The 24,096-nt window shown below is 39.0% G+C and overlaps 4 protein-coding genes across 4 annotated transcripts; 2 read left to right on the top strand and 2 right to left on the bottom strand.

The window, feature by feature from the left end:
- The first annotated feature begins 68 nt into the window (after nt 1–68).
- On the top strand, nt 69–8,860 carry prnprs3 (prion protein, related sequence 3). Its single transcript, XM_084094898.1, has 2 exons — nt 69–182; nt 5,219–8,860. The coding sequence occupies exon 2, from the start codon at nt 5,221–5,223 to the stop codon at nt 6,931–6,933; it is 1,713 nt and encodes a 570-aa protein (XP_083951024.1). The 5' UTR covers nt 69–182; nt 5,219–5,220; the 3' UTR covers nt 6,934–8,860.
- Nucleotides 8,861–12,635: 3,775 nt separating this feature from the next.
- On the top strand, nt 12,636–14,788 carry LOC311070823 (uncharacterized protein). Its single transcript, XM_084094899.1, has 2 exons — nt 12,636–13,713; nt 14,138–14,788. The coding sequence occupies exons 1-2, from the start codon at nt 12,839–12,841 to the stop codon at nt 14,181–14,183; spliced, it is 921 nt and encodes a 306-aa protein (XP_083951025.1). The 5' UTR covers nt 12,636–12,838; the 3' UTR covers nt 14,184–14,788.
- A 4,553-nt stretch (nt 14,789–19,341) lies between these two features.
- Nucleotides 19,342–20,936, bottom strand: LOC311071026 (adenosine receptor A3-like; the record flags this gene model as incomplete). The annotated part of the gene is made up of 2 exons (XM_084095238.1): nt 19,342–19,453; nt 20,062–20,936. The coding sequence occupies 2 exons, from the start codon at nt 20,934–20,936 to the stop codon at nt 19,411–19,413; spliced, it is 918 nt and encodes a 305-aa protein (XP_083951364.1). The 3' UTR covers nt 19,342–19,410.
- A 1,992-nt stretch (nt 20,937–22,928) lies between these two features.
- On the bottom strand, nt 22,929–23,807 carry LOC311071025 (adenosine receptor A1-like; the record flags this gene model as incomplete). Its single annotated transcript, XM_084095237.1, has 1 exon — nt 22,929–23,807. The coding sequence occupies one exon, from the start codon at nt 23,805–23,807 to the stop codon at nt 22,929–22,931; it is 879 nt and encodes a 292-aa protein (XP_083951363.1).
- Between the last annotated feature and the right edge of the window lie 289 nt (nt 23,808–24,096).

The following is a 24,096-nucleotide window of genomic DNA, read 5'->3' as shown; positions in this document are numbered from 1 at the left end:
CCCCCACGACAGTTCTGGTAAATGGTGTCAGAGAAGGATTACGACCAGTACGCATGCGCAGAGGGCGGCAGTCCCTCATTTCGTGAGCGCGCACAGCAGTGGAAAGTTTCATCGTCATTAACGGCGTCGCGCATCCCAGGGAAAACGTTCACCCAGGACAACGCTCTGAAATCAACACAAAGGTACGTTAACTATTAAAACACGGTTTGTTATTAATGAAAACAGAGCTATTATGTTATGATTAGTCACTGGTTTGTAGCTACTCGTTTTGTTTTATAATAACAGGTGCAGTTAACACGCCTAATATTAGGTCCGCTATTTAAAGCATTTGTGAATTTGCGCGCGACCAGAGGCCCTGATTTTGTTTACATTTATTATATAATGGCATATCGACTTCCAATATTTACATATTATATTCAACACATTCATCACCCGTGAACGATTAAATAATATGTTGTATAAAAGGAAAATAAAATAAAACTGCGTGTTGTTGTTGTTATTGGTGATATAATATTAGGTGATAATTTAGTTTGATATATTCAGATATATCAAATATGAGTATTTAAGTTAGATGGATATTGTTTATCGCATCCTGACGTAAATCCGCGAATAGATGTTGGAAATGGCCTCCATACAACGAGAGACACACACACCCATAGAGATTCATAGACCGATACACACTAACCGTTGTCATTACTGTAAATACTTTTGTCCTCAGGCATGTACTAAGATACTTTTGTTAAAGTAGGTTGTTAAACTAGACAATTATAGTGAAATAAAACACTGTGACGTCATACATTTGTGGACAAATCTGAGCACATTAGGGGGCAAGTCACGTTTTTTTATTCCAGTCACTATTTGTCAGAATTGTCAAATATTGCTCCAAACTATAACGTCTTTACTCCAAAAAAATAAAATAAACAAATACTATTGACCATTTCAACTGTATATATATATATATATATATATATATATATATGAAGAGTTCAGATGCAAAAGCCTCTAAGTGCCATCTGAAATTTCCTTCTAGAGTGATCATTTTTATCAAGCTCATATATTTGTTCAGTAATTTCACTTAAATGTCAATGAAAATGACCTATTAATTGTCATTTAAGTGAAATTACTGAATTTAAATATAAACTTTTTTTTTTTTTTTAAAAAGATCATTCTAGAAGAAAATTTCAGATGGCACTTAGAAGCTTTTGCATCTGAGCTCTTCATATATATATATATATATACAGTTCATGTTGACCCTATTAATGTTACACTATATGGGGCAAACTCACAAAGGGCAATGGACATTTAAAATGTTAAAACAAAAATTATAAAAGGCAACAAATTTAAAAAACAATCTATACATTTCTAACATTTTTAAAATGTGTTCATTTGCTACCCTAAAACTATTATAAAAATCTGATAATTCAGACTAATGAATTTTAGTCTGGAAGCTACAAAAATCCAATTTTGAGATAATTTGGAAACTGGATGTTTGAAGTCACCATGCCAAAGAAAATCTTAATTGTGTTATTGGGCGTTTGACTTATAGGTGCTGAGATACAGGCCCAGTAAACACAGTCTCTTTTATATGGAGCTACATTGACACTTTTAAACTCTTAAATCTGAAGTGTCAGTTTCTTAAATGTTTATTTCAGTGTTAATTAGGAAAGGTTCATGTAGCTCAGTGGGGATAATATAATTTAGTTTTTTATGATTGAGCTCTTGCTTTACTTGCTTAAAAAAATGTAAAGCATAATCATTGTCTGTCACTGTGGGCCATCCAGCTTTCATTTACCTTCTGCAGATTCCAAAGCTTTAAATAGTGTCTTATATATTTCTTGCTATTTAGTGAGTGTGTATTAGGGCTGCACGATTTGGGGAAAATGTCATATTGTGATTATTGAAGTCAATATTGCGATTGAGATATAATAAACAAATGGTATCATGAGTCAACTTGCTTGGTTCTCAAGGAAAATGCACACACAGATTACTGACAATGCTTAAATATGTATTTCTCAACTCAAACTAACAACAACAACAACTAAATGCAATGTTTTTAAATTAAAATAATTTAAAAATAATAAATAAATAATAACATCTTTGCATTACTGCAAACTTGTTACTGTCCCAATTGTACAGCTAAATAAAATAAATAGAACAATAAATAAGAAAATTTGTATGTTCATGAAAATAAGATATTTTGAACATTCTGTCCAAACAAACAGGGACATTTAAGCAGGATGTAACATATGCTTTGTATAAACTCTTTCAAAAAGGAAACTGGATTTAAATGTGTGGTTCACTCAGTCAAACCACTAAAACTGCCATTGGTCATTTAAAAATACAAAGCAACGTCTGGTACTTCCAAATCCTCTTTCGGTAACACTTTATTTTACAATGTCCTTGTTGCATATGTTACATGTACATACCATAGTAATAACACTAAATTATGCATAATTATATGCAACTAACCATCAACCAAATCCTTATCCTACCCTTTCCCTATAGTAAGTACATGTAGTTGCTTAATATTACTTAGTACTTAAATATATTAATTACACTGTAACAATGACACCTTAAAATAAAGTGTAACCCCTCTTTCTAAAAAGCTCTATATCACTTGAGAGGTGAATGAATGAATAAATGTAAATGTAGAGGTGAACCACTAGAAGGACCTCTAGGCATGTTTTCCTTGATTGCTTTTCCCTGAAGAGAAATGCGTTGTTGAAAACAACAGTAATTGACGCACGTTTGTTGCATTTTACCATGAAATAAGAGTTCTGTGTCTTACTTTAATAATTTATATCTCATCGGCCTGCGACCGCAACAGAACCATAATTCTCTATGCCGACTATTGTACTCTTAAAAGTACAATGGTATAAAATATTTGCAGTAGCCTAATAACAAAAGATGAAATCAATTTAAAGGGATACTTCACCTCTGGAAAGATGAATGTGTATTTAAAATGGGTTATTTATGTAGAAGAAATGTGAAATTATTTTTGAATTTGAAGCTTTCTAGACTGAGAAAAGCCAGAAAATGTATTTTTGGCTTATGTGGATAAAAGACAAGAACTCCCAGAATGCACTTGCTTCGCTGTTCCTCGAGGCCACTCCCAAGCCACGCCTACCGGTAAGAGCGCGCAGTTAAACAACAAGACTAGGCTACTAGTGAGTCTCCGTGACGATTCTGCCCGGGATTTCGAGATCGCCCAAAATGTCCGGGATTCGGCTTTTGCGTTCTACAGTCGCCATTCATTATGTTTACTGTGGCGAGCAGGACGAGGCTGAGGGCCGCGGGAGAACGGCGCGAGACAGGTGGCGTGATTATTACTGATGAGCGACACCTGTGAGACGCACCGGTCTCGTATCTCTCACGGAGGAGCGGGAATTTTCTAAGCAATGTTAAAACGCATTCATGCATTGAATGTAAACACTACATTCAGATTCACCAATCGGAATGAATTCAGTTAGATTGAAACAAAAGGTGTGCATGTAAACAATGAATGGCGACTGCAGAAAGCAAAAGCCGAATCCCGGACATTTTGGACGATCTCGGCGGGAAAAAGAGGATGGTAACTCCTGCTACTCAGCTTTCTCCACAGAACAAGAGCCTGCTAGCTTAGCTTCCAAAAAAAGATGGCTGACACTATGTGTACATTCTGTGAGTGATATCCCACCCTCTATGGGCGGGTTGAAAACATGCGGGACAGCCCCTACTACTGGCTGTAGTCTTTAGCCTCTGGCCAAAAAATCCTCCGATGACGCAAAATGACGATTTTGGATTTTTTCCAGACAAAAAATACATAAATCTCTCGTCTCAGGGGGATATGAGGGAGGAAAGCACGGTAATTCGAAAATACTACAGGTTTTCTACTAATACAAAGCTTAATGCTAAATCCTGAAGTATCCCTTTAACTTAACGATGACCAGATAAAGTATCTGCCCAAAGCACTGGAACCTACTCCACTAATTAAGCTCCACCGCTTTGACAACGTTAGTGCCGTTGTCTGTTGTGATAGTGACCTGACGCTGCTCACACAGGTCCCATGCAGCCAGTGCCTTTCTCAAGCCCAAGGCTATGTTCTCTCACGTGTGCTCGTCGGGGAAATAGGATGTTTGCAGGCAGCGGCTTTTCAGTTCAAACACCTCGTCGACAAAGTGCACAGTTAGGCTAATATAGGGTTCAGTTGTCCTGCCTGACCACAGGTCCATAGTGGTTGAAAAGAACGTCAGCGTAGCCATTTCCAGTTGAACCTCGCCACGCATTTGTTGTTAAGCTTAGGGATTGCAACTTGAGAGAAATAGTTTTGCGATGGGAAGCTGGTACCTCTTGTCCAGTGTGTGGATCATTTTCTGGAATCCCCCTTTGCTAACGGTGTATTTGTTCAGCTGTTTCTCTACTAATCTGGGCTTTCACCGCCATGCATTCCTCATACTTTTCAGGTGCTGATATACATTTGTTGTGTTGCCACGTGATGTAGCAACTTTAGCCTAATTTTACAAATCCTGCACAGTACTTCTCTGTGTCGGATATGTTATAGCCAAAATATTGCCATATAACAGAGGCATCCATCTTCACCTGACTCAAAAGTCACAACATGACCATACCCGCCACACATGCCACTGCCTAAACTGAAACTGACTGGTCTTCTTTTTATTAGCGGTTTAGAAAATTAGCAAACAGCTCTCAGAGAGAATGGGTTGTTATGTCCACACATGCATTTATTTATTTCATAAAATCTCAGTATTTTGCATCATATAATCGTACAGGCTTGACATTGCGATTGCGATATGATTAATCGTGCAGCACTAGTGTGTATACTTACTACAAGATGTTGATATCCACTGTAGGAACGAGCCAATCCTCTTTATAAGTATGACGCAGTTTGAAATCGCTAGTTCATAGATATACTCATTTGAGATTCCATTTGAACGCAAAAGAAAAACTTTACCCAATAGTCACTATAGCATTTTTGTCATGAGTAAAGTTTGGTCATAAGCATTGTTGTTTGGTCAGTGAAGGCCTTGTTTCTGTTCACATTTTCTCTCCTGAATTTCTGTTATTGACTCTGTATCAAGTGCAACTTTAATATTAATAATTACATTATCAGACTATTAAGCATAACCAGTCATGTATGTAAATGTGACATACCGAAATTGACAACTTTGAAAATGATCTCTGATTCTTTTCATTGAACCTCTCTCTCTTTTTTCCACAGAGATGGGTCGCCTAACTGTACTGTTTCTCTGCCTGGCTCTTGTGGTGTCCGTTTTGGCCAAACGAGGCGGGGGCGGTAAAGGTGGATTTAGCTTGGGCAAAATTGGCTCAAACAAAGGTGGAAGCAGCACAGGAAGCAAAGGTAGCCACAAAAGTGGCAGCAGCAGCAGTAAAGGCACCTCACATGGGACAAACTCAGCCCCTGGAAACTATCCTCGCCAACCTCAAGTACCAAACCAGAATCCACCCCCCTATCCTGGTGGAGGCGGGTACCCAAGCCAGGGCAGATATCCACCAGCTGGCTCTAATCCAGCCCAAGGTGGCTACCCAGCCCAGGGTGGCTACCCAGCCCAAGGTGGTTACCCAGCCCAAGGTAGAAACCCTGCCCAAGGTGGCTACCCAGCGCAAGGTGGTTATCCAGCCCAAGGTGGTTATCCAGCCCAAGGTGGTTATCCAGCCCAAGGTGGCTACCCAGCCCAAGGTAGAAATCCTGCCCAAGGTGGTTACCCAGCGCAAGGTGGTTACCCAGCACAAGGTAGAAATCCTGCCCAAGGTGGTTACCCAGCACAGGGTGGCTACCCAGGGGGAGCAGGTTCGAACAGGTATCCTGGACAAGCCGGAGGAAACCCCTATCCAGCTGGAGGCTCTTATCCAGGTTATCCAGTCCGAGGAGGTTCCAGCCCTAACCAGTATGGTGGAGGTGTTGCAGGTGCAGGGGCAGGGGCAGGTGGATATCCAGGAGCGGCACAGTATCCTTACTGGAATCCCAACAACAAAATCATGAGCCCAGGCTATGGGGGCAATTACGGTGGCTATGGCCAGGGGGGCAGATCACCTTTTGCCCAGTCAGTGCAGGGCATGGGAATGGCCCCTAATAGCAATTCAAGGGGATTTGGCAAGCAGGCGATTATGGCTGCTGGGGTAGGGGCGGTGGCCGGTATGGCTCTGGGATATGGCCTGGGAAGTTTCCCTCGTCCCCGCTTCAATTTCAACAATCCACAGGAGGAATACTACTACAATAACTACATGTACAAACGTTATGGCCAAACTCCCCCCGAAAGTAACGTGAATGGAAACCCTAACTCCCCAGGCGGCAAGCCAGGCGAAGCAGGATCGACCTCTAGAGGCGAAGCAGGATCGACCTCTACAGGACAAGGAAATGGTAACCCTTATGACATCTTCCAGAATCCTCCACCAGAGTCCTATGAGAAGTACATGGACAAGTGTATGAAGAGGACTGACTTGCTTCGGGAAGAAAGACCAAGGAGATCCATTGACCTCTTTGAGGCTCAAGCAGCAGAAGTAGGAGATGATCCTAACGGCGCTCAAGAAAATGCCACAAGCAACAACAGCACTGCTGAAAGAGCCAGTACAGATCCCCCTTCATTTATAGTCTCAAACCCAGCCGAAATATCCAGTCAACCTCAAAAGCAGATCCAGGAAGGAGAAGTAGAAGCCAGTGATGATGACAGCGACACTGTTAGCATTATGGAGATTGGCTATCCTGTGCTAATTGAGCAAATGAAAGCACGACGATGTGTCGAGCTGTACATGGCCTATGCGGAACATCATGCAGAAAAACAGGTGCAGGATCGCAGTGCCGTGGATACTAAACCCGACGCCAGTGGTGGTGATTTACCTGGACCCCTTGGCCATGGAGTCATGCTACTCTTTACAAGCATTCTGTCTCTTATCTTCAGTTGCCTGCTACACTGACATTCTAGAAAAGGATAAACCCCATAAAGCCATTGAGTCAGACTGAGAAATGGACCGCTTACACCTATCACATATAATCTGAGGAATTTGTCTTGGGTGTTGTAGAGACTTAAGACAAGGCATTCTCAAAGGACTACTTGAAGATTCGACAGAAAGTACTTTCACTTCTCACAATGACTCCTCGATAGTTACTCCACTAAATTGCAACATGAGCCACCTAACAATTTGACACGAGCCTACATTTTTTAGTAGTTTCCAAAAGTTTACAACATTGGCAAGTTTTTCTACACCATTCACCTTCCATCACTGCCTCCTTCTCGCATGTGGTTTGATGAACACTTAATTCTCTTCCAAGACAGCATACTGCATGAACACTTTATTATCTCCAGTTTAAACGTTGCGCACGGCATTGGCATTTGAGTCATTGTTTTCTTCTAGCAACAGCTGTTACAACAAACCATGATTATTTTTACGACATGAAATGGTGGCTTCCAGTTCTGTCCTTATGATGGCACTTCTACTTGCGTAGTTGAAATTGAAATTACTTGTATTTTTATTTTAATTGTTTAGACTGTTCACTTACCGATTAACATTCTACTGATGTACTTATTTATTTAAAATTAATATTATGAACATTTAAATGTCTTTTCAAAGTCCTCCACTGTTGGTTTTGTTATTTTTACTTCTCCGAGGCCGTTCATACAGAGCATTATTTTGCGTTCAACTCAATTGTTTTTCTATATAAACATGCACCACACAAAAATCTTTGACTAATGAATCTTTTGCAGTAATAACACTGTGTTTTATATTGCTGTATCAAGCTGAAACACATTAAGCTTTTAAACACTTTGTGTGAAAGGCTCCTTTGTGAACATTTATGTAATCATAGCTGTTTGGTTTCAACTAGATATGTACGATAATACTCCTGCGTATCAGTTTCATTCATATCAGACGTATTATGACAGAAACACTCATGCAGCTCATCCACTGCTCACTGAGATAAAAACAATATTTTATATAAAGTTGGATCTTTATTAGTAGCTTGGTGCTGTGGTTTCTCTGAATATTACTGCCGAACATTCAATTAGATTATCAACCCAGTTTGGCACTTGCTAAATCATTTATCTAGAGCAGGGGTTCTCAACCACGTTCTTGGACCCCCACCCCACCCCACATACACACACATTTTTGAATCTCTACTTTGTCTGACACCTATTTCAGATCTTGAAGTCCATACAAATGAGCTGATGACCCGAATTGGGTGTGTTTGATTAAAGCTACACTGTGTAGGATTTTCTCCCATCTAGCGGTGAAATTGTTTATGACTACCAACTGAATATTACTTTCTAGCCCCTCCCATTCCGAGGGCTTTTTAACTCCTACAGTGGCCGTATTATTTCAAATCTGCTGACAGTTGCGAGTAATCTCCCCCTCGCATTCGTCACGGTGCCACTGAGTGTAAAAACACGAAAGGCGAAGCTTGAATTTCCAGGTATGTCCCTCTTTGGCACATGTATTTTCAAGATGGATGCGCAACATGGCTGCCGCCATTCGAGCAACTCGCTTGTATGTATTCTAAATGGCAGATTATACACTTACGAGAATACTTGATTAGTTGGCAGAAGTAATTACACATTAATGAGCACATATCATTTTGAAAGAACAAAGTGTTTTTTGCTAAGAATCAACTTAAAAAATTACACAGTGTAGCTTTAAGGAGACAATGCAAAATGTGCAGTGTTTGGGTGGCTGGGAACCCCTGATCTAGAGGGAATGTGGCAACCACTGGATAATCAGCAGAAGGCAATGCTTAATGCCTTATTGTTACTCAGCTGCATATGTAATGTTATGCTTTTGAGATGTTGTGAATGTTGAAAGTGTGTATAATGTTACCGTCACTGGAATTAAAGTGATTAAATGCACCTTAGTTGCGTGTCTGCCTATTTTCATTTGATATTTTCTAGAAAAAGGTCATCTAATAGGATCTAATAGCCCTCTTCTTTGAAAACCCTGAACAAAACTATGCCAAGTAAAATAAAAAATAACCCACTTAGAACGAGGCTAAACATAGTTTTAACATTTAATTGAGGCTAGTATGTCAGTTCATGATAATGTTTTGTTTACAGACATCACTTGATGTCAAATGTAGAATCTGGTCCCTGAAGCAAAAGCCAATGAGAACAGAATGTCTATTATGGTTTCAGGTAAGCTAAATGTTCAGTGTGTTGTGATAGTTGGTCTTGGAGGAGTCCTTTTGTTGTTGTTTTTCCCCCTTTGATATTTGTTCAAGTGTACCTGATTTCCTCAAGTTGACATATGCACCCATTCATAATGAGACTGGCTAACTAATTACAAGCTTAAATGTACCCAAAGTGGAAAACCATAAGCCCTGTGTGATTATAAGACTATTAGGAGTAGTGACAGAATCCAAATACAGGGCTAATTGTGACATGCAAGGGCATACCTATCAGAATCATTTATCTTCACCTGTGTTTTTTAGAATACAAGTTAACCCTTGGGAAGAAGTCTTTAGCCCAACAGAGGATCACAGGAGATAAAAATCCCGTTTGGAGATCATTACTGTGGTTAATCAGGCAGATTCACACATACACAAATATAGATCACAATATGTTTTTGTTAATGATGCAATTTGAGAGCAGACAAACAATTTAGGAACATCTTGAAAGGCTTTTCCTTCAGCAAGATGCAATTGAGATGATCGCTCAGAAGGGGTCAAAGTGCATTTTGAGTTTTTATGTAGTGTGCCGAACTGGATATAGATGGTTACTGCAACATGCCGTCTCAGCAAAGAGAGATTAGCAATGCATATAATACAAAACCACATGCCAAAAAGAGGACACTGATAGTGAAAGAAAACTAAAGACTCATATATACGCACATTTTTCCAACTCAACTGAAAATGATCATGTGAAATCATGTGAATTTTCAGAGAAATCAGAGGACCATTGTTGGTTCGAATTGGTTAAAGGTCATAATATCCCAGATAAAGTATTCATGTTGTAGTCTTGATCTTGAGGTCCTTGTCTTGTGATCTCATAAAGCTTCATAAATGGATGACAAAGTAATTTCCACAGCTGGAGTTCTACTACTGGTCCACTGCGCTGCCATAATCAACTTGAATCATCCATCCATCCATCCATCCATCCATCCATTTTCCAAACCGCTGGTCCAGTGCAATATCATACAGGTATAATTCCTTTTTAATTGATTATTCAATTTTTCAATTAAAGTTTGCCAATGCTAGTTTCCATGACAGAGCTCAAGATAAATCTTTTCATCTTACTACTAAAGCTGCCAGTTTGCAAAGTTTCAAATGATTATTAAAAAGCAAGCACAAACTGCAAAGGCGGCAGCAGTTTTGACACAGTCAGTGTCTGAAATTCACTCTCTCGTTTTCATTCCCTCCTTCAATTGGACTATATTAGTGGAGTAATAGGGAATAGTGAATGAGGGTATAGGTGGCAATTTCGAACACAGCCCAAAGTCTACTAACGAGCTGATGAGTTGAATCAGGTGTGCTTCCAGTAACGAGGTAGGAAAACACTAGATAGCTGCGTCCCGATTCAGAGGCTGCATCCTTCAAAGGACAGTCTGGCCTATGGAGGATTGTTCTTGTCGCCTAGAAACTGTGACAGCTTCTGTTTTTTAACTGGACTTTTTGAAAGTTATATTCAATTGTCTGACTAAAAACAAGGTTTACAATCTGTCTAAATATGTTCACTGTGGTCCATTTCTGTACATATACTAAAGAGTACAAACTTTAAAAATCGCATCTCTAGCCCTGTTTCCACTAGAACTACCAGGAACTTTCCCCCCCAGACCTGTTGTTGTCTGCGTTTCCATCGCGGTCTAAAGTACCATGAAGTTTAGGCAAATTAGTCCAGTGACATAGGACTGCGCGCGACTTTTCAGTTACCACTGGATTTCGTCCTCCGCATATAAACTTCAGCCAGCATGAACCACGTCGTTGATCCATCGGTTCTATTTTTTAAACTCCATTGTTGATTCGAATTGCAAACAACTTTTACTGCCTGCACCGCAACAGACCGCAAAAAAATGCTGACTGAAATAAAATGCAGCATGGAGTCAACCAATTAAAATGCTGCATGAACTCAACCAATCAGCATGTTCAGTGCCCAAGTCCCCCAAAAGTTCCTGAACTTTAAAAAAGAACTATCTTGTGCAGGGACTTTCTGAGGGGGAAAATTTTACCTGGAACTTCATTTAAACCCTGGTTCCTGCAGTCAAAACACACCACCTCAAAGTCCCTAGGTCCTGGGGATAGTTCCTGCGGTGGAAACATGGTTTCTGTAAGATATAACACATTTGAACACATTTGAACCGCTTTAAAACTTTTTTTTTTATTACATTTTTTTATACATAATCTAATGTATCATTAGATATTCGAGTAATTTAAAACCCAATACTTACATTTAAAAGGGTAATCCAGCAATTTCTCTGAAAAAAATCCTGTCATCACCGGCACGGCACGCAATGAATTCTGCAAGGCAAGGCCAGGGGGGCAGGGTTTCATATTATTTTGAAGTTTCCCCGGGCGCCGCCATTGGCTAGCGGACCATCACCTGCTGTTAGCATCCCATTGACTCCCATTCATTTTGGCGTCACTTTGACAGCGAATAACTTTACATCTGAGGCATTTAAAGACTCCATTTGTCAATTATTTATTTCTAAAGAAACACAAAAATGTATAAAAGGCTCCATTACCTTGTATCTTACGTTATGGCCCGTAGATGCAGTTTTTGTAAAAATAGGCTAACGATTGCGTCATAACCACGCGACTCTCTGTCGCACAGTAGAGAGATTACCGTATGGACAGGAGGAGAAGCTCGCGGGCAATCGGGGGGACGTGGAGGCAAAATGACAAAATTATTAATCAGAATACTTAGCAAAAGTTTATCCTGCTCCTAGTTCATGGACAGCTCCTACTCTCGCTCTCCGTCTCTGCAAGTTTCGGAAGGGAATGATTCAGATTTCTCTTGGCACAGCTACTAGAAGACAGACGGGTTGCTCACGTCACATCTACGTCGTCAAGCTCAGTTTGAGTATGTGCAGTACGCTCAGCCATCAGGAAGCTATTAGTGCTTCTAATTGACTTCACTTGTCTCCGTTGAATCCAATGGGGTCGCTGTGTCCAGTTGATATACTGTCTATGGGCAAGGCTGCGAAGGATCCATCTGTTGTTTCCTTTATTGCCCAGGAAACGAAAGACGCATTTTGAGGCCGTATTTGAAGGATCCTTAGTATTGGGACAGCCTTTGTCATGCCGCTGTGATGCAGTCGGCCTTTGACTTCAATTCCATCCCTTCTCCAACGCACCTTTAAATGAATCCTTAGCACTTTGATTAGCTGGTAGCTGTTGTTTGACTACCCCTGTCCTAGAGTGATTAGTAATAGCATTTAGGTTCAGATGATTGGCTCAAAACAAAACAGCAGAATTGAGCAAAGATGGTGTACATTTTGCATACTTCAAATTGCATACTTCCGGATAAAGTTGTAGCAAAATGTAAACTGCTACCAACATTAGGGTTATTATTGCTGCGGGACATTACCTAAGCACACTATATGAATGTTGCTTATGAATAAAAATGTTGAAACATCTATGCAAGGCCATCGGATCTCTAGATTTGAGAAAAACATCAGTGCAATTTAGATGCATTTCATTCAGCATGCTACAAGAAGTTCTTATCATAGGATTATTATGCTCCAATTAACATTTTAAAGTAAAATCTTATTAGCTTGTTTTGATGATCATCTGTCCCAGGAGAGACCTAATGAGATCACCTTCGTTCTTGCGCGTTTTTAAAAGCATTGCAATGGCTCTATTCTTTCTCTTATAGGCCTAGCTGTATTACTCTTATCACTCATGAATATTTCTCAGAGCAGTGTGGGTCTTGGCACCGTGCTGCCTCTTACTAGTTTTGAGAACGTGCTTTTGTTTCTATTCAATGTAATTCTCGCCACCGCCATCATTTTCCTCAACGTGTCTGTGTTTCTCTCCATCATGATGAACAGATCCCTGCGCAGCGAGAACCGCTTCATGTACATGCTCAGCACGAGTCTCAGTGACTTCTGCTCGGGCGTCTCCTATTATTATGCTGGAGTTCTGGATGTACGAGATTATTATGGCTCCCCGACAGGCACTTTATATATCGTTCCCACTTTCCTAGGTCTGTCCTATATGGCGATTCTGGCCGCTCAGGCGGACCGGTACCACGCGGTCTCCGCGCCATTCAAATACTCGCAGCGCATGACCCGAAACAGAACATTACTGGTGATTCTGGCCTACTGGCTTTATGCTTTTTTGATTGTGGCTGTTCATAATCTGGTGACTATTGGGGTCGCTAAAAGAGTGACGAGTTTTGGTGCTTTTGTGGCGAACATTTTCACCGTCATTATCATGATTGGCTTGAACATCAAGCTGTTTATCATCGCCAGATTTCAGCTAGAACGGGAACCGGCGAGCGCGGAACGGGACAGCAAGCGCGCGTCCGTTTACCTCATTATAATAGTGGCTGTATGTTTTTTGATCGCATGGTTGCCAATTTTTCTTCATGTTATTGCGTGTAACTTCGCGGGGTCTACGTGCTACACGTTCAGAAATGAGGGTTCAGATCCTCTGCGCGTTCTGCCCCGGGTGAATGCAGTTCTGACTCCCTTATTGTATATCAGGGGCTGTTCTGCACTAAGAAGCACCCTACTAAGTAAAGTCTGGAGAACAGCATGCTGCAAGAGAAAAGGGTAAACTCTCCCAAGTTCTCTCCGTATCTCTTGCACACACTGGTGAAATATTATAACCAGACCATCTCTGAGACATTATTTTTTAATAAACTCACGTATTGGTGGTTTATTTTTTTACATTCAAAACAAACATAGGCTAATTGTCAAATGTTTATTTATTATTATTAAAATGATGTATTTTATACATTAATTCTAATAGGCTGTATTTTCCAAAAGTGCTTTCATGAATTGATCATTTGAAGTTCTATAGCCTATATTAAATGTTTATAACATTTAGCCTATAAATATTAACAATATTAATATTGCCTTTCTGGTAGAGCTGTAGCTAGTTAGGCATGCAGGCCTTTGTCACACATTAAAAGGACACTGAATATCTTTGAAGCACTTTGGCCTTTAAAGCTTTTCTTTCCCTTTTTTTTCTCAGTGTGAACCCTCTGTCAGTGAATGAAGTTGTCGGCTTCAAGATGTGATCTTACAAGCCAAAGCAAGAAAGGACAAGTTTAAAAGATCAAGTGCACGTGAAAATCAAATGTCACTTTACATTTGCTTCTAGCTGTTATCTGGTTTCTGAAAACCAAAAAAGTCACATTTGTAATATCACTATCTCAAATATCACAGATGCTGGCAGGGATGTGGGTGCGGCTGTTTATGGAAAACTTTAAATTGTCAATAACTTTAAATTGTCATGCTATATTTATGAGATATGCATCTTTGCTAGATTTAATTGTCTGAAAAATTGAACTCTTACTGCTATCAGAATAATTTATCAATACATTCTGCATGGCCTTGTGGTTCATACATCATATCATGACTTGAATGTTTCAAAGTTTATTCCAGTCATCTTGACTTTAAAGAAAGAAAATTAACCCAAAACACAATTCAGATATATTGTGTAGGCTACAATGTGTAGGTCTTTTTCATTGTGTGTATGATTTTTAGTAGGCTATCAGTGAATGTTTTAATGATCATAAAAGGTTCATACAGAGCAAATGTTAACAAATTTAAGACTAACGTGTATATTTATTATATATGATTAATATCTAACTGGCCACTTAAATAAAGTATTTTGTCATTTAATCAGATGATTCCGTGTAAATATAAACCATATGTGAAAATTCTGAAGAACGAGGATATGACAGGGACAGCGCGAAATTTCTGAGGTAATGTTTATATCACGACAAATTATATCACCGTTTTATGCAAATAATATATTAGTGATATTATTGGTCATTAAAGTAGGTTAACTAAAATGAATTTGATAGAAAAACAACGAAGAGAGCTAGCTAGGCTAGGCCTAATGCTCCCGTTTTCAAATCCCCGTTCTTGAATCACGTCGACCAGTCAATGATCACGACACGAAGCTTAAATTATTAAAAAACTATGTTTGAATTTGATTCATTTTTTATTTTGATGAAATATTAATATTATTTAAGCATTTTTATTTATTTTATTTTTTAGCTAAATGTGTTAGAGGTAGCCTACTATATGGTTAATTTTCAATATTTAACATTAAGGCTTTCGGTGGGCACTTTAACCTTATTTTTCAAAACAAACAAAAAAGGCCCACCACCTGTCTCCTTTTTTTACACAATCCATTTGCATTCTTGCGATATTTACATGGCAAACATCACATGAAACACACAAAAGCTTTGAAAAGTTGTTAGCAAACACACACAAACATTCAATCATCTCCATTGTTGTTTTTAGACTTTCTGGCGTACGAAAAAGCAATCACCCGTGCTTAATGTAAAGTGATGGTCTTATTCTCGTAGGGGGGAGTGTTTTCTGCCACCTGTTTTCCACCTTGCTATCTATTCAGTGCACTTGATTTCCCCTTCACCCATTCATAAGAGATTGGATAATTAGCAGCTTAATTATACCTACAGCTGAGTCGTGTGGCCGTAAAGCTGTTAGGATTGTCAATCGACGAATAAACATGTCAAAACACACACACACACACAAAGTCGGGATCCTGTCAGAAGCATTTATTTTCACCTGGGTGTTTTGGGACATAAATAAACACCTGGGAAGGTGACTTTTGTTTAACAGATTATCAAGGGACATAAAAGCATCTTTATCATTACTATGGTTAACCAGGCAGAGCAAATGCACAGTGACTGATCATAACATCGCTCTGTTTTTAAAGTTCATAGGGAATCTATTGGGGACTTATTATGACTGTGATGATGATCGTGGTAATTGCAGCAGCTGAGCTAATGAATAGTGACCCAGAACACAGTCATGGAGTTAAAGTGGACAAAAACACATGAATTTGAAAGCAGGAACTATATTTTGAGTATATTGATGGGCTTTATGCTAATACACAAAGCCACTCATGACTCATGTGTACTTATTTATACTTAATATGTATACTAACAAGTGCATTTTGGAAACATTGCACTCATTTTTATAAGGACTTTTTACATTTTTAATAGTGAGTTATATTTAAATACAGGGGTTGGACAATGAAACTGAAACACTGGCCAATATAGTGTTGGAGGATTCACGCTTGTATGCGCGGCCTGGTGGCCAACACTCAAAAAATGAACTTTTGCCTCTTGTTAAATTTAATTAATTAAAATAAGCAAAAGTAACACAATTGTTTAATATTTTGTCACAACTTAATTTAATTGTGTTCAATCAACCTAATATATTTAAAACTGAAGTTTACTTAGGCTAATTAATTTGTGTGAAAACTACATGAATAATTTTTGTTGACAACTAACTGGGCAGTGGATCTGTAGTTCCCAGCATGCTTTGCAAGGGACTGCATTAGGAGGGTAAATTTAGGGATTAAAGTGTTATTTTACGTGTTTTTCTGTAAATGGAAAGATGTTGTTAGTTAATGATAGTGTTTAATATTCAGTAATGTTAGAAACTTAGAAGACTTTCTGTAATGTTTTTGAATTTTGTGGTTACCATTATGCAGAAGAGTGGCGACTGTGTTTAGTTTAGGGCTGTGGGCACTCAGTAAACTATAAACATGTATTAAACCTCATTTGCAGACCTGCATAAGTAATATTCAATATTACTATGTAAAAAGTGGGTTTAATAAACTGAACACTCGTAGCTCCTATCATTGGAAATAACTGTAGAGTCAAATTAGCTAAAATGATAATGTTGGCGATTTTGGGCAGGGCAAAAATTAAATGTAGTCAACCTGACAAAACTTTATCTAGCAGGAATGACTAAATGAATTTAAGTTCATACAACAAGATTACAACAAATCATTTCAAACAAATTAGATTTTGTTGGAAAAATGTAATTCATTTTCGTGGAAAAGTTTTCCTTAATTTAATTAAGTTCGTTCAACAGCTTATTTTTTTGAGTGAATCTTCTCTGATTTTACATTACATAAGAGCTGAGTGTGAAGGTTGAATTAGCAGAGCAATAGCACAGCTGCACATTCAATATATCACACACAACACAATGGGAGACACGTAAGAGGTAAAAAGAGGACATATTGTTGGTGTGCGACTGTGCGTCTCGCTGGCTCATCTGTGACCAGGACAGTCTTTGTGGAGTGTCGAGAGCTATGCTATACAGGGTAATGTTGGCAAACCACCATGTAGGACGAACCACATCCAACAGGAGTAACTGACGACACAAGAGGAAGCTGAGAGGGATGTAACCCAGACTGCATCCAAAAAACATAAAACCACAACTGAATTAGGCTAAATACACACCCCCACTCTCATGTTTCCACCAAAACTGTTCGTCAAAAGCTCCACAGAGTCAATATTCATGATCGAGCTGCTAGAGCCAAACCTTTGGTCACTCGTGCCAATGCCAAATGTCGGTTTCAATGGTGCCAACAGTGCAAATCTGAACAATGTGAAACATGTATTGTTCTCTGATGAGTTCACCTTCACTGTCTTTCTCACATCTGTGAGAGTTATGGAGTGAGAAACCCCAAAGAGGCTGATCCCGAACTGTTGCTGTCCAGAGGGAAGCGCGGGATGAATCAGTGATGGTTTGGGCTTCAATATCATGGCATTCTCTACTGTACTCTATGGATGCGTCTCTGCCAAGGACTAGCGAACCATTCTGGAGGACTGTGTGCATCTAATGGTTCAATCATTGTACCCTGAAGGTGGGGCCGTGTATCAGCTTGATAATACACCAATACACACAGCAAGACTGGTGACAGAATGGTTTAATGAACATGAAAGTGACGTTGAACATCTCCCAGGCCCGCACATTCACCAGATCTAAATATTTTTGAGCAAAGTTGGGGGATTTTGGAGGAGCAATGTTTTCCTCCACCAGCATCACATAGTGACCCGGACACTGTTCTTATTTAATTAATAAAAATTATTATTAATTATTATTATTCATCATCCAACCCCTGTGTGTGATTTCAGAAAGAAGTAAATAATCTGAGGCAAATGCAGAGTGGTGGTTAAAAGGTTTAAACTATATAACAATAACTGTTCTTATAATGCAGTATAGTCTTAATGAGTCTTCATAAATATATTTATATAGTAATAATTCATTATAAGCATGGTCTTCATCGAAAGTGTTAGTGAATTTGGCAGTGTGCTGGCAATATACATTTATAATAGAATTAAAAAGCTACAGTTCAAACTTTTACATCGTCTCCAAATTACCCTGTTACGCACACATAGATTTAACCCAAATTATCTGATGTGCAAAGTTGAAGAGGGTGACTTTGTTCACTGCACTTAGGCTACTTAAAGCCTATTGGGTACAGATTTGTAGGAGACTTATTTAATACACAATGTGATCTCAGTCCACTTTACTGTTTGTTAGGTGCTGATGATAATAATAAAGAGTGCTTCAAATAGGAAATTGTTTAATCTCCTTACTTATGCTGCCCGTACTCTGTGGCGATGTCACTGTGGCGGTACCTTTTCAAAAGGTACACCTTTGTACCTAAAGAGTGCATATTAGTCCCTCAAAGGTACATATTGGTACCAAAAGTGTACATATTAGTTCCAAAAGTGTACATATTAGTACCTAAATGGTACATATTAGAACCATTTTGAAGGGTACTGTCCCAGTGACAGCTTTTGTACCTTTTTTTCTGAGAGTGATAAGAGCATTTTTCTTTACTGGATCTCTGATAAACCGCAGACAGTGTTGGAGTGGCATAAAGTTATATTTGATTTTCTTTCACTGGAATATATTACTTACTGGTCAAAAGGGAAAATGGATATGTTTTATCAGACTCCTTTCTTCAAGTGTCCCAGGATGTCACATATCTTTTTGCAAAACCTTGGCAGGTCAACATGAACCTATTTTTGTTGTTGTTGCTGTTATTTGTTTTTTAAAGATGCAACTTGTATGTACGGAATGTACTTGTGATCTTGAAGAATAAATAAAAACAGGATAAAAAATTAAAAATTGTCTTTGGATACATAAATAGATTCACAGGAACCTGGATGCAAATCACTCTTATAGTACAAACAGATTTCACACACACAATGTCATCCTGGCACTTTATATAATTCATCTGCCTTCAAGTTAGTCGAAAGTCAAATTGAAATGCTTAGGCAATAATATATTAGCTCTAATATAATGGTATTATTTCAAGATACAAGACACGTCAAGTGGGGGAAAAAAGGACACGGACATGAAACAGCTCATACTTGTGTTTTAGATTTACAAATGTTTATTGAATAAAGCCTTTTTAAAAGTCAGTTTGCTTGAGGTAAGTGATCTCGAAGATCAATGCTACATCCCGTCTTCAGTTTTCTCTATATTCTGTGGTTTCACTCTGAGAAGAGATAAGAGACCTTTTTCCATTATACACCAAACATATGAGTGAAACAAAGGAAATAAGGCTATGCGTGATATTATCTTTCATGTGCATCAAAAAAACAACAACATTTAAAATAAAAAATACGCACAAAACTGCTGTGTATCATGTTTGTTAGTCTGGATCTAATGGACTAACAAAAGTGCAGACCAGCACCCCAGCTTCTGACCCTGGAATTTCCATGATTTTTCCATTCATTTGTCATTACTGGATACAGATTTCATTTATATAGCCTGATGTCTACAGAAAGAGTATTCTATGACTTTTCTTATTTACAGGCCTACACAAAAAATCAGTAAAAATAGGGCATATTAATTTATATTAAGTTTTCCGTATTTCTTTTTTTTTAACAGATTTTTCACCTGTATTTATAATTTTGCCCTTCATTGTGTTATGTTTTAGGGTTAAAGGAAATGTCCGTAATATTACTGGATTATGTCCGGACTCTGGGTAATAAACTGCCAGTACTGTTTCTGTTGTTTTATAGATTTGTTTTTATCAGTTTATCCTTATTTTCAGATGTCCCGTGTGAAAGTGCCTGTGCATGTGTGTGATATTGGATTTACCCTTTTATGCCGCAGCATGGTGTTCTCCAGACTTTAATGAACATAGTGCTCCTGAGTGCAGAACAGCCCCTGATGTACAACACGGGTGTGATGATCGCATTGAGACGGGCCAAAATGCGCATAGGGTCTGTGCCATTATTTTTAAACAGATAGCACGGAGTCCCCCTAAAAGTACACACAGTTGAATGAAGAAACAATGGCAACCACGCGATCAGAAAACACATGGCCACAATTATAATGAGGTAAACGGACGCGCGCTTGTTGTCCCGTTCCGCGCTCGCCGGTTCGCGTTCTAGTTGAAACCTGGCGATGAAAAACAGCTTGAAGTTCAAGCCAATCATGATAATGACAGAGATAATGTTCGCCACAAAAGTACCAAAGCCCGTCACTTTTTCAGCGACCCCAGCAGTCACCAGATTATTAACAGCCACCATCAAAAAAGCATAAAGCCAGTAGGCCAGAATCACCAGTAATGTTCTGTTTCGGGTCATGCGCTGCGAGTATTTGAAAGGCGCGGAGACCGCGTGGTACCGGTCCGCCTGAGCGGCCAGAATCGCCATATAGGACAGACCTAGGAAAGTGGGAACGATATAGAAAGTGCCTGTCGGGGAGCCATTATACTCTCGTACATCCAGAACTCCAGAATAATAATAGGAGACGCCCGAGCAGAAGTCACTGAGACTCGTGCTGAGCATGTACATGAAGCGGTTCTCGCTGCGCAGGGATCTGTTCATCATGATGGAGAGAAAAACGGACCCGTTGAGGAAAATGATGGCGGTGGCGTGAAATACATTGAAGAGAAAAAAAAGCACGTTCTCGAAACTAGTAAGAGGCAGCACGGTGCCAAGACCCACATTGCTCTGAGAAATATTCATGAGTGATAAGAGTATCAGTGAACGCAGGTGTAATGGAGCTCAGACATCGCTGACGCTGATGAATGATTAGCGCGCGACTGAACGCAGACGCTCGTGTGGGGCGTTTTTAAAATGAAGTGTAGGTCTCACCGGGACTCACGTGGCAGGTTCGTGGAAGTTTCAGGGCCTGTTTTAATTAACTGTCTGCATATAGAAATGAGCGCACATAACATTTAGGGACAATAAAGTAGCCTATTTTCCATTCCATATCTATTTTTCTTTTTTATAGTTAGCAATTTATGGGGCAATATTAATTGTCTTAATTTGCAATAATTTGCTGGTACTCATATTTAAAAAAAAGAAAAAAGAAAAAAAGACCTCAGCCAGGGAACTTTTACTTATGTGTTTATTGATCTTAGGGCATGAAAAACAAGATTTTAACTTTTTGATGTAACAAGTAAAGTAACGCATTACAAGTAACGTGCATTATTTAATCAAATTACTTTTTTATGTAGCCTAATAAGTAAAGCAATACAAATGAAATGCATAACGTAATCAGATTACTTTTTGATGTAACAAGTAACGAATTTCAAGTATTGTACATTACATAATAAGATTACTTTCTTGATGTAACAAAAAAAGCATTACAAGTAATGTGCATTACATTGAAGAGGGTGGATTCTGGAAACCACTGCCGCTTCAATATCCTTTTGAGTGATTTGTGATGAGTGATTTATAATCAAGGTATTAATCAATATTTATCCTTCTACATATTAAATTATTTGAATGACTTCTTCAAGCTTATGAGATTTACATGACTGTTTACTGTAATGTGCTCTCTCCATATTTTTGAGAGAGGCATACAATATGTTAAAACATATATTTATTCTTCTAGCTGACCAAGACACTCACTCCAGCCTGTCTCCTAAATGTGACCAATTCTTAGTTAAAGCATTTTCTTTATTTTTCATCTTCAGTACTTGTGATCTTGAAGAATAAATAAGAAAAACAGGATAAAAAATTAAAAATTGTCTTTGGATACATAAATAGATTCACAGGAAACTAGATGCAAATCACTCTTATAGTACAAACAGATTTCACACACACAATGTCATCCTGGCACTTTATATAATTCATCTGCCTTCAAGTTAGTCGAAAGTCAAATTGAAACGCTTAGGCAATAATATATTTGCTCTAATATAATGGTATTATTTCAAGATACAAGACATGTCAAGCAGGGGGGGAAAGGACACAGACATGAAACAACTCATATTTGTGTTTTAGATTTACAAATGTTTATTGAATAAAGCCTTTTTAAAAGTCAGTTTGCTTGAGGTAAGTGATCTCGAAGATCAATGCTACATCCCGTCTTCAGTTTTCTCTATATTCTGTGGTTTCACTCTGAGAAGAGATAAGAGATTTTTTTCCATTATACACCAAACATATGAGTGAAACAAAGGAAATAAGGCTATGCGTGATATTATCTTTCATGTGCATCAAAAATAAGCTACATTTTAAATAAAAAATACATAGGCCTACAGAACTGCTGTGTATCATGTTTGTTAGTCTGGATCTAATGGACTAACAAAAGTGCAGACCAGCACCACAGCTTTTGACCCTGGAATTTCCATGATTTTTCCACTCATTTGTCATTACTGGATACAGATTTCATTTATATAGCCTGATGTCTACAGAAAGAGTATTCTATGACTTTTCTTATTTACAGGCCTAGCCTACACAAAAAAGTCCGTATAAATAGGGCATATTAATTTATGTTAAGTTTTCCGTATTTCTTTTTTACAGGTTTTTTCACCTGTATTTAGAATTTTGCCCTTCAGTGTGTTATGTTTTAGGGTTAAAGGAAATGTCCGTAATATTACTGGATTATGTCCGGACTCTGGGTAATAAACTGCCAGTACTGTTTCTGTTGTTTTATGGATTTGTTTTTATCAGTTTATCCTTATTTTCAGATGTCCCGTGTGAAAGTGCCTGTGCATGTGTGTGATATTGGATTTACCCTCTTATGCCGCAGCATGGTGTTCTCCAGACTTTAATGAACATAGTGCTCCTGAGTGCAGAACAGCCCCTGATGTACAACACGGGTGTGATGATCGCATTGAGACGGGCCAAAATGCGCAGAGGGTCTGTGCCATTATTTTTAAACAGATAGCACGGAGTCCCCCTAAAAGTACACACAGTTGAATTAAGAAACAATGGCAACCACGCGATCAGAAAACACATGGCCACAATTATAATGAGGTAAACGGACGCGCGCTTGCTGTCCCGTTCCGCGCTCGCCGGTTCGCGTTCTAGTTGAAATCTGGCGATGAAAAACAGCTTGAAGTTCAAGCCAATCATGATAATGACAGAGAAAATGTTCGCCACAAAAGTACCAAAGCCCGTCACTTTTTCAGCGACCCCAGCAGTCACCAGATTATTAACAGCCACCATCAAAAAAGCATAAAGCCAGTAGGCCAGAATCACCAGTAATGTTCTGTTTCGGGTCATGCGCTGCGAGTATTTGAAAGGCGCGGAGACCGCGTGGTACCGGTCCGCCTGAGCGGCCAGAATCGCCATATAGGAAAGACCCAGGAAAGTGGGAACGATATAGAAAGTGCGTGTCGGGGAGCCATAATAATCTCGTACATCCAGAACTCCAACATAATAATAGGAGACGCCCGAGCAGAAGTCACTGAGACTCGTGCTGAGCATGTACATGAAGCGGTTCTCGCTGCGCAGGGATCTGTTCATCATGATGGAGAGAAACACAGACACGTTGAGGAAAATGATGGCGGTGGCGAGAATTACATTGAAGAGAAACAAAAGCACGTTCTCGAAACTAGTAAGAGGCAGCACGGTGCCAAGACCCGCACTACTCTGAGAAATATTCATGAGTGATAAGAGCATCAGTGAACGCAGGTGTAATGGAGCTCAGACATCGCTGATGAATGATTAGCGCGCGGCTGAACTCGTGTGGGGCGTTTTTAAAATGAAGTGTAGGACTCACCGGGACTCACGTGGCAGGTTCGTGGAAGTTTCAGGGCCTGTTTTAATTAACTGTCTGCATATAGAAATGAGCGCACATAACATTAGGGACAATAAAGTAGCCTATTTCCCATCCCATATCTATTTTTCTTTTTTATAGTTAGCAATTTATGGGGCAATATTGTCTTAATTTGCA

This window comes from Abramis brama, assembly GCF_963993115.1.
Source record: "Abramis brama genome assembly, chromosome: 20".
Lineage (NCBI taxonomy): Eukaryota > Metazoa > Chordata > Actinopteri > Cypriniformes > Leuciscidae > Abramis > Abramis brama.
The sequence above is the reverse complement of the archived record's forward strand: the minus strand, read 5'-3'. Positions and strand labels throughout refer to the sequence as shown.

Coding starts and splice junctions, on each gene's coding strand:
- prnprs3 (XM_084094898.1), top strand. CDS start 5,221: ATGGGTCGCCTAACTGTACTGTTTCTCTGCCTGGCTCTTGTGGTGTCC.
- LOC311070823 (XM_084094899.1), top strand. CDS start 12,839: ATGAATATTTCTCAGAGCAGTGTGGGTCTTGGCACCGTGCTGCCTCTT. Junction 13,714..14,137: donor GCATGCTGCAAGAGAAAAGG/GTAAACTCTCCC, acceptor TTTTTTTCTCAG/TGTGAACCCTCTGTCAGTGA.